The 16987-nt window shown below is 34.8% G+C and overlaps 1 protein-coding gene across 1 annotated transcript in view; it reads left to right on the forward strand.

Moving 5' to 3' along the window:
- Positions 1-16987, forward strand: part of PIEZO2 (piezo type mechanosensitive ion channel component 2) — a 224439-nt gene that overhangs the window by 156759 nt on the left and 50693 nt on the right. Inside the window, exons 15-20 of the mRNA XM_063299098.1 lie at positions 3491-3614; positions 4132-4400; positions 5972-6120; positions 8282-8455; positions 10263-10304; positions 16499-16737. Of these exons, the coding sequence (XP_063155168.1) occupies positions 3491-3614; positions 4132-4400; positions 5972-6120; positions 8282-8455; positions 10263-10304; positions 16499-16737 (997 nt within the window). The remainder of the gene's footprint in view (positions 1-3490; positions 3615-4131; positions 4401-5971; positions 6121-8281; positions 8456-10262; positions 10305-16498; positions 16738-16987) is intronic.

Consider the following 16987-nt stretch of genomic DNA (forward strand, 5'->3'; position numbering starts at 1 on the left):
CTTGTACATCTGGCAATTCTCACTCCGTGAATTGCTGAAGTCTACCTTGCAGGATCTTGAGCATTACTTTACTGGCATGTGAAATGAGTGCCACTGTTCGATAGTTTGAACATTCTTTAGTCTTTCCCTTTTTTGGTATGGGGATATAAGTTGATTTTTTCCAGTCTGATGGCCATTCTTGTGTTTTCCAAATTTGCTGGCATATAGCATGCATTACCTTGACAGCATCATCTTGCAAGATTTTGAACAGTTCAGCTGGGATGCCGTCGTCTCCTGCTGCCTTGTTATTAGCAATGCTTCTTAAGGCCCATTCAACCTCACTCCTCAGGATGTCTGGCTCTAGCTCACTGACCACACCGTCAAAGCTATCCCCGATATTGTTATCCTTCCTATACAGGTCTTCTGTATATTCTTGCCACCTTTTCTTGATCTCTTCTTCTTCTGTTAGGTCCTTGCCATCTTTGTTTTTGATCATGCCCATTTTTGCCTGGAATTTACCTCCAATGTTTCTGATTTTCTGGAAGAGGTCTCTTGTCCTTCCTATTCTATTGTCTTCTTCCACGTCCACGCATTGCTTGTTTAAAAATAATTCCTTATCTCTTCTGGCTAACCTCTGGAATTTTGCATTTAATTGGGCATACCTCCCCCTATCACTGCTGCCTTTTGCTTTCCTTCTTTCTTGGGCTACTTCTAGTGTCTCAGCAGACAGCCAGTTTGCCTTCTTGGTTTTCTCTTTCTTTGGGATGTATTTTGTTGCCGCCTCCTGAACAATGTTGTGAACTTCTGTCCAGAGTTCTTCCGGGACCCTATCTACTAAGTCCAGTCCCTTAAATCGATTCTTCACCTCCACTGCATATTCCTTAGGAATATTAGTGAGCTCATATCTAGCTGATCTGTGGGTATTCCCTAATCTCTTTAGTCTGATCCTAAATTGTGCAATAAGAAGTTTGTGATCGGAACTACAGTCAGCTCCAGGTCTTGTTTTTACCGACTGTATAGATGTCTGCCACCTTTGGCTGCAAAGGATGTAGCCAATCTGATTTCGGTGTTGTCCATCTGGGGAAGTCCATGTATAAAGCCGTCTCTTAGGTTGTTGGAAGAGAGTGTTTGTTATGCAGAGTGAGTTGTCTTGGCAAAATTTTATCAGCCTATGTCCTGCTTTGTTTTGTTCTCCCAGGCCATGCTTACCTGTAATTCCAGGTGTCATTTGACTGCCCACCTTAGCATTCCAGTCTCCTGTGATGAAAATAACATCTCTTTTAGGCGTGTTGTCCAGTAGGTGCTGCAGATCCTCATAGAACTGCTCTACTTCAGCTTCTTCAGCATCTGTGGTTGGGGCGTATATTTGGATCACTGTGATGCTAGATGGCTTGCCCTGAATTTGAATTGAGATCATTCTGTCATTTTTTGGATTGTATCCAAGCACTGGTTTAGCCACTTTACTATTAATTATGAAGGCTACTCCATTTCTTCTGTGGTCCTCTTGTCCACAGTAGTAGATCTGGTGGTCATTTGATGTGAAGTGGCCCATTCCGGTCCATTTCAGTTCACTGACGCCCAAAATGTCTATCTTTAATCTTGACATCTCACCAATAACCACATCCAATTTGCCCTGGCTCATAGATCTTACATTCCAGGTTCCACTGGTGTGTTGATCCTTAGAACATCGGATTCGCCATTCACCACCAGCACCGTCGGCCGCTAGCCATCCTTTCGGCTTTGAGCTAGCTGAATCATCACGTCTGGGGCTAGTTGAACTCATCCTCTGTTCCTCCCCAGTAGTATTTTGACCATCTTCTGACCTGGGGGTCTCATCTTCCAATGGTATACCGACATATCTCTGGTTGTACTGATCCATTTAGTTTTCATGGCAAGAATACTGGGGTGGATTGCCATTACCTTCCCCAGGGATCGCATTTAGTCTGACCTCTCTGTCATGACCTTCCCATCTTGGGTGGCCCTTCACGGTTTAGCTCATGGCATCACTGAGGTGCTCAAGCTCCAGCACCACGACAAGGTAACGATCCTTTGCTGAAGCTATGCTGGCTACTCCTTAATTAATAATTAAAGTTAAAAAGAAGAAAAATATATCAGCATCTACCAAAGATAACATTAGTGGTTTTAAAACCAATTAAATGATCCAGATATTCTTTCGGTTACATCTGAAGCAAATTTCTCTCAAAGGATTTACATGTTTTAGAATCTAGCCTATAATTTTGCCATTAATTAGGTATTTTATAAAATGTCCTATCTAAACCCTGTAGCTATCATAAACAATTACATTGTATATAAAAAATAAATATACACATACCATAATAATAGAGGAATTACTTCTAGATACTGTAAACAGGATAAAATTTACTCTGGATTTAAACACAATCTTTTCTTCATTAGAAATAGGCCTATAAATTGATCATAATTCTGGATCATAATTCTGCCTATTGTGTTTTTCAAAATGTGCTTATTTTAAAAAATATAAGCATATTTGTAGAAAAGATTGTTCTCCTGGGAGATTTTGAAGTAAACTATAGCAGATATCCTATGTAAGCACTAAAACAGAAAGGGAGCAACAATGAGAAATCAAAGCTAGTCATAATAATTATCTCTATATGTATATGTGTCTTTTGGCAAAGAGAATTACTCTATCCTTAAACAAACCAGGTGATTCCCTTAATTAGTATTTGTCAGCATCACTATCACTGTTACATAAATCTACAGGATCTTGAATGTTAAGTAAAAGGGAGTGGATTGACATCAGTGATTAGTGATTAGTTTATATATAAAGCAAGTATTCCTGCAAAATTACTTTGGAAGAAAATAGCCTGTTCAATCTCCTTTAATTGTTTATTTAATCTATATCTATAATTCATTCCTCTATCAAGGCATCTTGATGCTGTGCACATGAAATCCTCATGAAATCCAATAAAAGGGGGGGGGGTTTACAGTAAATAAAAGCTTTGAGTTAATAATATTTTTAAAAATGAAAGAAAAAAAAATCACATGTGTAAAAATGAGTATTTAGCTGATGTCTAAATTTATAATTGGCTTAATTTATAAAATTCCAGAGAAGGTAGTCTGCAAGTCAAGGCACAGTAGGAATAAGAAGCCTCTTTGGTTCTAATGATCATTCAGGTCTCTCCATTGTGTATGTCAGCATTTCCCAACTTTTTGCCTTCCAGGTACATTAGAACTGGCTAACAGGATTTTGACATTTGTAATCCAATATACAGGGCAACAATTTAGGTCATATAAATATGATACATATTTATGTATAGCTATGATGAAAAGCCAGGGATACTCCTTGAGGACATTAATAATTTCTACAACATGGCTTACTTCAGGGTCAAGACTTTGTTTGCTGATGTCTGGAAGACGTTTGGCAACATCATTCAGTTTATCCTAAGTGTGCTATAACCATAATGTGGGTCATGGAAATTCAATAACTTATTCAATAGTCTGTCTTCTCTTTGGTTTCAATTTCTGCTGACAGATACTTTTTGCGATTACTTTTTGGCTGCTGCTGAGACAACACCTCACTGAGCGGAAGTCTTCGCAATTAAATGAAACTGTTTTGTCAGAGGTCAAAATTGGAGAGGAAGAGAGTGAAGAAAAAGGTGAATACACATTTCAACTCAATATACAAGATAGTCTCATGATATTGATGTCTATAGAGAAGTACGCCATGAGCTAGGAAATACTTCTCTTAGGATTCAGCAATATAAGTACGTATAGGTCAAGCAGATAAGGGAAAAAATTAAGAATTAACTCAATTTTAGTTTTACTCTGCTTCTGATTTTTCCCAATCAATTCAGTTTTTATTAGCTTGCCATTAAAATTTGTACCCAGATTCTCAAGATGTGATCCAAAGAATCTGTTCCTCAGTTCCCTTTCCTTATTTTATCTTTTCCTACTAAATTATGTATTCATGCATTTGTATATTGATTTATATTTTCTTTATTAAATTTACTACATTGTTGACTAATGTGATGTCTCTGTGTTTTACAGTATGATAGTATTGTGTATCAGCCAATGTGACCAGTGTAGTTGTACTTTATATCAATAATTGTAACACTGTAAAATAAATTAATTAATGAAAAATATTCTAGGCAAAATTACATTTTGCATTTACAGAGGAGGAATCCCAAAAAGAAGAAGAAGAATCCCCCCAAAATAAAGAGGAATCCCCAAAAGAGGAAGAACGGGAATTAAAGGAAGAAGAGGAAGAGGAAGAAGAAGAAGATGTAATGAAAGTCCTAGGAAATATGGTGATGGCGATGTTTGTTAAGTACTGGATTTATGTCTGTGGAGGAATGTTCTTCTTTGTCAGCTTTGAAGGAAAAATTGTCATGTACAAAATCATCTATATGATGCTCTTCTTGTTTTGTGTAGTCCTGTATCAGGTAAGTAGTAAAAATTCTAGTTTTCTACACTTTTATTATTCTGAACATTTATAACCGACAGGTATCTTTTGACCAGTGTTATAAAAGTTCTAGCTATAATTGAACTTAACCTATAATTTACTATAATAATAAGTTAGAAGTAAGATGTCCCAGAGTATAGACAGAATATAATGTATTCCACAATTAGATGATTCTTCTGAACTTGTGTCTCCAGAACTATAAATGTTATGTATGGGAATGTAATACATTTTTTTTTAGTATGATAAAAGTCAGCATCTTTTCACCTTGGGCCTTTCCAGTCATTATTGGCCTATTAGGTATCTTTTCTTATGAAGATACAATGCCTACAGTTTGCCAGGCACTTCCGGGTGAATACTTCCTGCTGGGTTAGCAGAAGGCATTAGGGAGGAGGGACAAAATGGGCAAGTAATGGCACTTGTGATGAAGCTATTATTATTAAGGCGTATGTACTTGCGTCAGTCATCAAGACACAAGTTTGTAATTGTGTCATAGGTATGATGACATCATCACACACGTGGCTATTTTGACATCACCAGAGTCTGCTACAGATGCTAGTTGTTATGTGTGTTCTTCTAATTACATGGTGATAAACCATCTGCTGATGTTTGTTACTGATTTGATACTCTGCTAGCTGCTAGTCTTAATTGTTTTTCAGCAAAGAAGGTTTTAAAAGATACAAATAACAATCACGTGTCAGCAAATAATAAGTGAATTGACTAGACAAAATATATTCCTAAAAGTTTAGCGACATGATTTCTGTTGACAGCAGTTAAAAGAATTTGGTCTATTAGCAATTTTCTTCTTTGTTTTTCCTCTTTTAGAAATTGTCTTGTCCAGGCTCTGTCTTTGCCTTTATCTATAGATATCTGCCAATATGCTCAGGAAGAAAGACAGACAGACAGACAGATGCATGTATGATGTGTGAAATAGAGAGGCAAGAACTCATTTAAAATTACAGTATCAGCTAAGTAGATAAAATAATTAACAATCAATTAAAATCTGACTTTCTGATGAAATCAAAAATCTTTGGAAATCTATGGAAAGGTTATTGAACATTGTAATTCACCCTTTTGGAGTCAGCCTAATCTCTGGCAGGTTTCTTAGCCTTCAATAAGCTACAGTTAAGTTTCTTGAGATACTGCTATTGCTTTTCGTTAGCCCATAATGCTGTATTAAAAACACTACCATTCTGTTTCTTTAGTGTTTTACTTTTTATTAAATATGCTCTTTTAACAAAGTATAAGAAGCCATTAGATTAAAAATCACTTAAAAGATAACATTAATCAATCCTGTAAACATAACATAAAACTATGAAAAATAAAACAAGTGTGAGCTAATCAAAATCAGGATAAGTTCTTGACTGGGTGAAGAGAGGAGGGGAACAGAAAGAGAACAAACACTACCAGCAACAATTAAGATCAGTTTAATGCAATTTGGTAGTTAAATGTATCAAATGAGCTTAGAAGAATTTCTGAAATGGTGATGACTGAATTTCGATGAATAACTGCAAATGATGAAAATTATGAAAGGTCTAATTTCTTATTTCCTAGGTCCACTATGAATGGTGGCGCCGAATTCTGAAATACTTTTGGATGTCAGTTGTGGTTTATACTATGTTAGTGCTTGTGTTCATTTACACATATCAGTTTAAAGCATTCCCTGACTTGTGGAAAAACATGACAAACATGAATGATGATCAGTGAGTATTATTTGTTACCCATTTTTTAATTCAGTTTATTTAGATCATGTATCATGAGACACTATTACTAACCTAGATACCTTATGTTTTAGAACTGACCACATTCAGGAAATCTTAGGCTGATGGTGTTTTCAGGATTCCAAATGAAAAGATATTCCTTTCGGAGAACCAGATTCTCCTTTGAAAATCATTTCCAATGCATTGTCATATCTCTTCGATGTTTAACCACCACATTTCTTTATTTTTTCATGTACCTTCAATTTTAATTCACTCCCTTCAGAACTCAAGTATGGGAGCATGGGAAGGCCAAATCAATATTTATTTTTGTTCAGTATGGTTGGCTATGGTATAACTTTTAACCATTCTTGTATTAATTAGTGCTTTAGCTGAAAAATAGTTAAAGAAGTTGTTTTCATTCTAAAAAACATTCCAAATTGAATGGGAGAAATTAATTGATGATGTCCATGTGCATGGTTTTCAGCTGTCAAAGCTGCTGGCTCTGCATTTAGTTGTGTTAGATCAAATCTACACATGGAATGATCTCTCTGCTTTCATCAAAATAATAAAAGCAGTGTTGCATACTTGTGCCATGAGCTCTGCCCTTGAATTCATGATGTCACGATGTAAGTACAAAAGCAGCAGGGTTTGTGTCACAATAATGCAACACTGCTTTTGACATTCTCCCTCTTACCTTCCCCTTCAGATGTGCTGAAGCCACACATTAAAAAAAAATCTATTGCAGTACATCCTTGATAAAGTCCATGCTTTGACTTCCGTAGTTGACTATTTCTTCCATATCTCTCATTCTGTAGTAAAGCACATTGAAAAAAATTGCCAATCAGCATCCACCAGTGTAAGATTTCGTTTCTCAATAGATTGTGTCAAAATAGTAACCTTTTTGAGTCAATTTGTATGTAAAAACCATACCTTTTACTTTGAAAATATTTTTCTTAGTGTTCCTTATATTAGATGATTGTTGAATTATCTCCCTATATTCTATTTTGCAGTGATATGCCAGGACAGTAACTTTATGTTACAAAGTTTCAGAAACCCATATTAATCAGCACTTCTCACATGTACATTGAAAGCAGTTAACTTTTTACCTAGGTAGTGAGCACTTTCAGAACTGTTTGCTCGGAATTGTAATGTTTATTTGCTACTAAAGGACTTATAAAAATTCATATATGCCATTCTAGCATATACTAACTGAACTGTATAGATTATTGTTTTGGCATCCAGTTGCCTCTGCATCCATTCTCAGTTTGCCACTGTGCAAAGCAAAAAGAATTTTCCACTCATGAATTTCTGTTTTGGGGCCAAAGATCACAGGTTTTTGACAAAGCTCCTTAGTGAAAGAATATTTCTTCACCTTCAGCCTTTCTTCACCTTTAAGTGAATTTTGATAGCTGCACAAAAGAAAAGGATGGAGAAGAAATTTATCAGTCTTATAAACTTAAAGATCAGAACTAATTCCAAAGTTTCACAATGTTGCTTGATTCAGAGAGTTCTGCTCAGGTTGTATCTGCAGTCTAAGTTTCATTCAATAAGCAGCCTGTCCAGTATACTCAGCAAAACAGATGCACAATCTTATTTTTACGTGCTTGAAACAGTAGGCAACAATCTTTTTATCTTCCTAGGACTTTTAATATGTTGTGAGTTGAATATTATTTTAGGTCTTTGAATTTAATTCATCTGCTGTCTTTTTAATTATTTCAGTTATGTTCAACTGCTTCTGTTTTTACATGTTACATTGTATTATGATTCTTAATTCTTTTTTTCACATTGTTAACACCAAGGTAAAATCCTGATGCTCTACCAGACCAATATGGGATAAATCAGATGAATATTAACTTTTTTAGAATTCCAGCTTTTCATTTTCTGCCAGCTACATTTAGATTTTTAGGTTAAGGAATAGATAAAGATGAGAAATAAAATTCACAACTATTTTGAAAAGCATTTCTTGAAAGTCTTTTCTGAATCCCATAGGTGATATCTATTACTACTTTGCTGTTCTTGTAATTTTCAAAATCGCTTAATATTTGTAAAAACAATGAAGTTTTAGCTTTTACTTGTGCTTTCTGACAAGTCTAAAAGATTGTGAAGTATACTGTATTTACAAGTTAGGAAATATAGCTATAACTTGTATTATTTTATGTTTCAGGCTAAAGGATCTTGGTTTAGAACAATTTTCTACAGCAGAATTATTCACTCGCATTTTTATCCCAACCTCCTTTCTGTTGGTATGCATATTGCACTTGCATTACTTCCATGACCGTTTCCTCCAACTCACAGATTTAAAAGCCGTAATCAGCAAACAAGACAATGCCATTTATAGGTAAACAAAACAATTTTTTTTTATTATTTTCATTGTCCTCAAGTTTGGATTGTGTTGTAGTTGGTTGGTTGGTTGGCTGAACTTTCTCTACCATCTTACAGTCCAGTAACTCTGGATTTTGAAGAAAAAGCATATAATTAGAGTAAGATAGCTTGTTCTCAGTGATTGAATAATAAGTACTACTTAGAAACTCCATGATCTATAAACCTTCACTGCAACCACAAAAATGCTATTTTTGGTTGAATTCTTTACAGTATATGTGGTTTTCCCAATACCAAAGAAAATTCAGTGAGATTTATTCCCTACCGAGTATATTCAGGGTTGCCGCGTTACTTCTAATTTGGGAAGGAGCTGTAGGAACTCTATTATATGTATGCCCATTAACATTTTTTCTTTTTTTAAATTTTATTATTTTAGTTAAATATTTTATCTTAACAAGTTTTACAGAAATAAATTTTAAAAATTAAAAAAAAGAATGGGAGAAAAGCATAGAAAAACTATAGCAACAAAACATTTTTTTTAATCTTGTTGTGTGTTTGTTTGCCCGCCATTTACAAGAAATACTCCCAACCTCTTCCCTAAACTCAAAATAGATCATGCTGATGCTTATCAGCAATATAGTTCTCCTGCAGGGAGAAGAAAATGTCATAACTCTCCAGTTTGGAAATTTTGTGAAATTAAGCTATCAGGGATAGGGATATAACAAAAGATTCATGGCTCTGTTCTGTGTAGCATTGCTCTGTAAAAACAAAAACTGATTTAGAGAATTCAAAAATAGTTACGTTCATAGAAATGAAACAAAGCCAGAATAATATGCTATTTGTACATTTTCACCCCAAAAGAATTAAGTATAGCTGCATCAAAACTTAAAGAAGGATTGATGAGAGTATATGCCTTCCCTCCCAATAAAGTGTTATAATCTATAAGAGATCACGGTGTTTTGGGAGTTAAAAAGCAAAAGCAAACAAAATATGTATATGAAAAATGAGCAAATCTGGATTATTTAAGTTATTTGTATCTCCAGTCTCTTAATATTTTACGTATATAGGTGTTTGCAGGTAGATGGCAAGTGACAATACACACGTTAATGCAAACTCTACCCCTTACATACTTGGATATAGATGTTGTGATACAAGTACAAAAAGACAGGCTTGGCAGCATGACATCATGACGCACATGTCATCATTTTGGTGTCAGTGCAGTTAGAAACAGACATACAGCTTGTGTGCTTTTTTAATTTATTTTTCTTTTCTTCACAAAAGGTATAGACAATTACTTGAATTTTAAACATTTAAACATGAAAGAAATCAAAACTGATCACCCAAGAAGGTAGCTTTGAGTGCTTTCATGCCTAAGGGAGGCCCAGAACTCTCAGTCTCCTGGGTTATAGGCCAGCACCTTAACCACTATACCGCACTGGTGTGTGTGTGTGTGTGTACAACATATTATTTTACTTTATTTTATTTACTAACTTTCACATTTAATAAACCGGAACAGAAAAACAAGCCAAATAAGGGAGACAGCAAAATGAAACAATTCATTTCTTTTCCTCCTTCTAGTTCCTGGCAGTGTAACAAAGCTATAGGGAAGGAGAAACTTACAGGTTCTTCTTTCTGCAGGAGTTGTGATATATGATGTTCTTTCAGAGTTCATACTATATCATTGCAGCTTTTTTCCTTGTGTGCTACCTGAGAAAAAGTGCTATCTATCTTCAATCCTGTTTAACACTATTCTTTTCTTTCTCTTTCTCTTACTAATTTTTATGCTGTCATCTTATGCATTCTCACACTTTCATCTGCTACCAAAGTCATGCCAAAGTCAATGGTCGTGTTTATCTAATAATAAATAGGTGGGTATTTTAATTATTCCTTTCTTTTTTTACTTAAAGATTTAGTGTTTATTTTGTTGTACATTCAGTCTTTAAAATGAAAACAATAAGGCTGTATATGATACTCACAGAACATAATGCTGTTCAGATACATAACTTCCCAGTACTACAATCCTTTTGTTAATACAGTGGAATCTTAAGAGTCTACTTTTAAGAGCTAGGAATATTCAGATTCATTTTAAAGCTGATCGGACTTCAATAAATGCTCAGCCACTTTAATTTAGTTAGACATAAAAGTTTCCTTGGGGAACATTCTGATACCAATATACTGTCATGCATGTGCACACATTTGCATATGTAAATTATTTAGGTTTTAATATTATTTAAATCAACTACATTCTGAGTACTTAGTGTTCAGGCATTTGGGTTCCAAAATATTTCTATTGATTTCTCTCATTTAAGAGGGCTTCCCTTTACTTTAATTGAAGCCCTCTTTTTTAAAAAATTCAGTTGCAATTATTATATTAAATTTTGTTTTGTTTTCTACTGGATGTTAACAATGATGTCAGCCATTGTGTTATCAATTAAATATTAAGTTGGGATATATAAAGTGGCAAATGAAACATGAAGATACTAACAAATTAAAATAATTTTTAAAAATAGATTCCAGAATAGGGGTGTTTGCAGGCTGTGGTCAAAAACGTCAAGATGGTGACCACAATCCTGCACTATGAACAAAACCCAATGCACCTAAGAAAACAGAGCTTCAATCATTCCATTGTGGCTACCACCTTAAAGCTTTTAATCATACCGTGTGGACATCCCTGTGCCAGAACACAGAAAGACAGAGGTTATGAATGCCTTATTACTTACCATGTTAGATAACCACAGTGTGACTGTAATGGTAAAACAAGCAATGATCCAAAGATTAGCAAGTAGAAAAGAGCTGAAGTGAAACAAATAATCCCAGGCTACGTTTTAAGAAGCTAGAGTCAAGGACATCCAAAATGTAACACATAAAGGCATCCAAGAACAACTACGGTAGACTAGCAGAATGGCTGGGCCTAATACCTAAGTGATTGGTTGGTTGATTGGTAAATCATCAGTGATTGGTTTCTTGGTGTTCTCTGAGTTTGGTTAATTAATTAACTAATTTAATATTTTAATCCCGCCTTTATTATTTTTATAAATAACTCAAGGCGGTGAACATACCTAATACTCCTTCCTTCTCCTCTTTTCCCCACAACAACAACCCTGTGAGGTGGGTTGGGCTGCGAGAGAGTGACTGGCTGAAGGTCACCCAGCCAGCTTTCATGCCTAAGACGGGACTAGAACTCTCAGTCGCCTGGTTTCTTGCCCGTTGCCTTAACCACTAGACCAAACTGGCTCTCCTCTTTTCCTGCAAATGTTTCATTATCAGGCTAGTATATATAGTGTCTTGCCCTGCCAAGGAAACTGTTGAATTCTTGATGAAGCCAACTCCAAAAAGCCTGGTAATGAAATGTCTGCAGGAAAACAACCAAGCTCAGAGAGCACTAAGAACCATAGCTCAATGCTGGGCTATCTCTCTATATTCGCTACTATCAGGTATTACTATAATGCCGTTCTGCTCTTATTTAAGTCTTGTTTGCTTCAGTCTCCATCCATTGCAGTGACTTTTCATTAGAGACTAAGGTTATTTGAGAACAAATATTTATTCCTGGATAGACTTGTTACTCTTCAGTGCCTCCCCTGTAATTGAACATTCTCTTTCTGTTGTTTGTTTCTGTATCATATCTTTCTGTGTCTGCATTCTCAGGGGCTCTGCACAGTATAATATTGATCAGGGAAGCCTGCCTGATGTGACTCTAATGTTGGCAATGATTATTGTGGCTCCTTGTTAATGACTTGTGTTTGGGCCTCTACTGGAGCACTCTTCTGGCTGGCTTATTATAATACCTGTTTCTATTCAATGTGGCTGAGGCTGTGCAGCTGCACAGGATAGTGAGAATGCACCTTGCCATCAGATCACTACAAGCTGCCTAGATTCAAGTTGAAAACTTCTGGCCAAGAAATAGGGCAGTGCAAAAGGAATAATTTGTGTTCTGGTTCAATTCTGATGGAGCTTATATAGCTCATATAGGATCATTTTGGTTTTTCACACATACTTTTTTTCCTGCTCACTCATTGCACCGTGTTAGGCACTGCTACACATTTTTTTTTAAAAAGCTTATATATTTTTTCATCATAGATCATGGTTTGTATTCCAAGATTCAGTAGATGATGGGGAATGTAATTATGATTTTTATCATTACAGAATAAGCTGTGTTACATCCTTTATTAGTAGAGCAGAAGTATAAACCTAGAGAAAAAAGTTGTTTGTAAGATGTTTGCTTTCTTAAATTATTTTGATTCTTTTTCAAATGGTTAATATATTGTATTACAAATACAACTAACTTGGCTGCAGGACTACAACAAAACTATAATATGTCACACTAGGAATGGAGAATGCTTTTAGAAAGACTGTTCAGTTAAGTGTACACCCTCTGATTTTCATCTTGATTTATAAGAGTTGGCATCCATTTTCTCATCTATATTCTCTCTCTTTCCCCTTTCCTGTTTTTTAGTTTTTCATGAATTCATTAAGGTGCCAAATAAAAGTTACTTTTTCTTATATAAGTTTTTGAAAAGACAAGGTGTGTTGCAGTTACAGTTTTCCTCTTCATTTTTTTTTAAAATGTTCCCAAGTTAAGCCAAAGTGTTTCTTTCCAATGGTTCCCCACTTTATGCTGAATATTGTTAACTTGCTTAGTTCATAATTTTTCTTGATTTATTTCTTGGAGTAATAAGAAACACATTCCAGTTCGTGCACATAATGAATTATATGGGCATTCTCCTAGATGTCTGAATTGTAAAGGACTTGATAGTTGACTTTTGTAAGGTCTGACTTGTCTCTCTTCTCTACCATGACCCACCAGCATTAAAGAAGAGAACTAGTAAATAAGTCTGGGGAATCATGAAACAGTTCCCCAGGCTGGATCTACCTAAGTATGGAAATTAACTTGGACAAACCTAGTCCATTCTAAAGTAAGGTGTGTGGGCTTCAGTAACTTCTATGTGAAAGAAAGTAGTGTTTTCACTACCATAGGCAACAAGCAATAATCCTTCAATTATTTATAGATTGGTGGAGTCACCTGAATAGGAATAAACTGAACCCTGAAAACCAAATAAAATCTTGTTGTGTATCTATACACAAATGCATTTATCAGTATAAGAAAAGGTTGTTTATGTTTAAACTAAAGTGAGATACTTTATCTCAGACATAAAGCTTCACTTACTTCTCTGAACCATAATAGTGAATTAACATATTTGAAGAGCAAAGTATAATTCCATTATAAATTTGGCAATATTCATGCTTCAGTAACCTTTCAGAAATGATTTCCCAATCAGAGGATATTATTTTTATAACACACATATTTTTCATTCTGAATTCATGAGCAATGATGCAGTAATACAGAGAAATCTCATTTTAATGGACCAACTGGGGGGAGCAGATGTCCATTATTCATAAATGTCCATTAAATAAAAAACTATATCATGGCAGCAGTTTTTATTATTTGTGTAATTTTTACATATTACATCATTTCAGTCAATTTTTGTTGTTTGCTTTATGAAATAATCACACAAATTATGTACATCGTACAAACATTTGATCCATCATATCAGAAGTCCATTGTTTCAACGCCCTCACATTAAGTTCCATTTACTGTTTTCCTATAGCAGCTCACCAGTTAGGAACTATTAAGACATTTTTTACACTCTCAAGAGAGTATCTTGCAGTACAATTTATGGTTTAAAAATGAAGAATTGGCAAAGAAAAATACCTAACCCAGACAAGCATATGCCACATAGAGTCTGGAAGAAGTCGTCAGGCAGACAGATGAAGCCTATGGCTGACCGATAAGTAGCTTGTTTCTACTCATAAAGTAAGAGCAGCAGGCCCTTCAAAATTCTGAGAAAGGCAAGAGAAGAGACAGCTTATTTGAAAAGTATTGGTTGTTAACTGAGTTAAAACAGAAAACAAATTCTTCAAGGGCATCATTCTGGACTAACGCCACCTTCTCTGTTGTTTGTTTATTGTCTTAATCTGGAATACCATCAGCTGTGATGAGCAGATATGACACTAAAACAAGGATACTGGTTTTTATTAAGGTCAAACTTCAGCCATTAGGTAGACTGACCTCAGGATTTTCAGGGTTTCAAAATGTAGGGTGTGGGGGGAGGATGGGTTGCTAGAGTTAGGCTCAGAGTAGGAACTGATGTGAAATTCAGTGGGTACTGCTACTGTTTCACTCTGACTCATCCAAGTCAACATTGACAATATGGTCATGATTAAAAATGAGCATCATAAACACTGGATAGAATTAGTGATAGCTGTAGTTGTATAAGATGTTATGCTGGATCTGTACCAAAGCTTTTGCATAATACTTACATTACTATGTTCTGGTTTAATTTATATATGATACATCTGATAATAAGATATTTGCATCATATTGTAAGTAAACATTGTAGTCATCACATTATAGCTATGGTTCTTCAGACATGGAAGTATAAGGTTGTCAAAGTATACCTTTTGGGGACATTAACAATATCAATAGTAGGAAAAAAAACAAGTTAGTAACTAAGGATCCTTTGTAAAATTTTGTTTTGGTTCATAATTATTTCACTCTTGTTTTTTTCTAAAATTTAACTACAACAGATGGCCCATTTTATGACCAAAACATTCATATAGAGTATCCATTCCCTCTGGATGTTCGTTTGGATAATAGTTTGAGCCAGGAAACTTGTTTGTTTGTCAGCCAACAGTTGGTTGACTCTCAATATCCTATATATCACACATAAGCATCCAGGCCTTTAGCACTGTCTTCTCTGAAAGAGTTTTGAGAATTTGGGATGGCCAGCTAATTAATCCCTGAATATTTATAAATGTACTATCTAATTATTTGTCTGATTCTGCATGCACTATGATGTAATGGCATATTTATTCCACTGATGCACTCTAGTCTTTTCAAGAATTTGTAGCACTTAGTTGTCCAGTAAGTCTTGTATGTAGATGTGGGGTGCAGAATTAAACATAGGCAAACATATTTAATATTAGACAGATTTATATTAGTGCTGAACCTGAAACTTCATGCTCCAGTCTTGATGTTGTTTTACAAAAAGAAAGTAATGCTGCATCTGAGAGTTTTGCTTATCACATGTAAATAAAAGTGAAATGCTTTTCTGAGTTTATATAACCCTGATACTGTATAACCTGTTTTCAAAGGAGAGAAGGAAAATAATATAATTTAATGCAACAATGTCAAAATTCTAGAATGTGTATTTTAATCTCACTTCAGTTTTTTGCACCAAAATAAACAATGTACATTGTATCTTGAATACTTTATATTGAACTTAGCTACAAAATTCTTGAAAGCATAACTGGAACAATATGGATAATTCTTAGAATTTAGATACTAACCTTTCCAAAAGCATTCGTAGAGTTTTTGCTTTTCTGTGCTTATCCTCAATTTGGAAAATATGCCAAGGAATCTAAAAAAATAACCTATGTTTTTAGAAATATATATTTAGAATATGATTTCTGTAAATTGAGAAGATTCATACTCATGAAATACAAGAAAGAGTCATTAAAAATTCTGGAACCGTACTATTTGCTTTTGCTATGAGCAAAAGCATTCTGTTTAGGCTAAGACAGTATGTTCTTGAAAGCTGCCACAGATGGGTAGTGCTAATGAGTCGTATAGCATGATGTCTTATCTCTGATCTTCCTCTTCTCATTTCCTTTTTTTCTTTCTGTTTCAATTATTTTGAGCAGCATCAAGAAAAAATTACCAATCCATCAAAATGAGTAAGTCCCCATGTGAAGTCATGAAATGCTTGCTGTTACATGTCATTTCATGCTTCTACAACTTAAACTTTGACCATTTTTTCCCCTTTGTGGGGAAATGTCAAGTTTAGGTGACAATATCACTGATTACTGATGTGAATAACTAGCATCAAACTGACAAATGATTGCTACTATGGTGTGATCCTTGTGGCATTTTCCTGTTTTGAACAGTGTGTGACTCATGTGTTCATGCATTTCCAGTTTGTTTTAATTTACAAAATCAGAAGATTTAGTGTTTTCAGAATTACAGCTGCTCAGTTTGTTGACATGCCCATTTCTGTACCAATAGACTGGTGCACCAAGATGGAAGCTTGCCTGATATCACAATGATGAATTTGAATGCCAACATTGAACAGGAAGAGGAAAAGATGCTGCAAGATCAAGAAAAAGTGTTGCTGGAAGAAAATGTAGTGGAAAGAAGAGAAAGTGAAGATGAAGTAGAGGACAATGAAAAAAAGGAGAGAGAATTGGATGAAGAAGATGAAGAGGATGAGGATGAGGATGAATCGGAGACAGAAGAAATATCAGGTAGATCATCAAATAGATGATCAATTTTATTTTACCGTTTAGATGATTAGCCTGGAATAAGTATAGATATTTCTGACAGCATTTTATATCCTTATGAAATTTTCTTTAAAAAGTATTTAATTAGTTATTTGATTTGGCAGTTAGGAATCCTTCAACTATCTGTGTAATGATGTAATACAACAGGGATGTTCTATAGATCATTTATAACACATTTATAGCAAGGGTGTATTATGTGCAGGATTGTTCATAG

The sequence above is a fragment of the Candoia aspera genome, chromosome 3 (assembly GCF_035149785.1).
Source record: "Candoia aspera isolate rCanAsp1 chromosome 3, rCanAsp1.hap2, whole genome shotgun sequence".
Classification (NCBI taxonomy): domain Eukaryota; kingdom Metazoa; phylum Chordata; class Lepidosauria; order Squamata; family Boidae; genus Candoia; species Candoia aspera.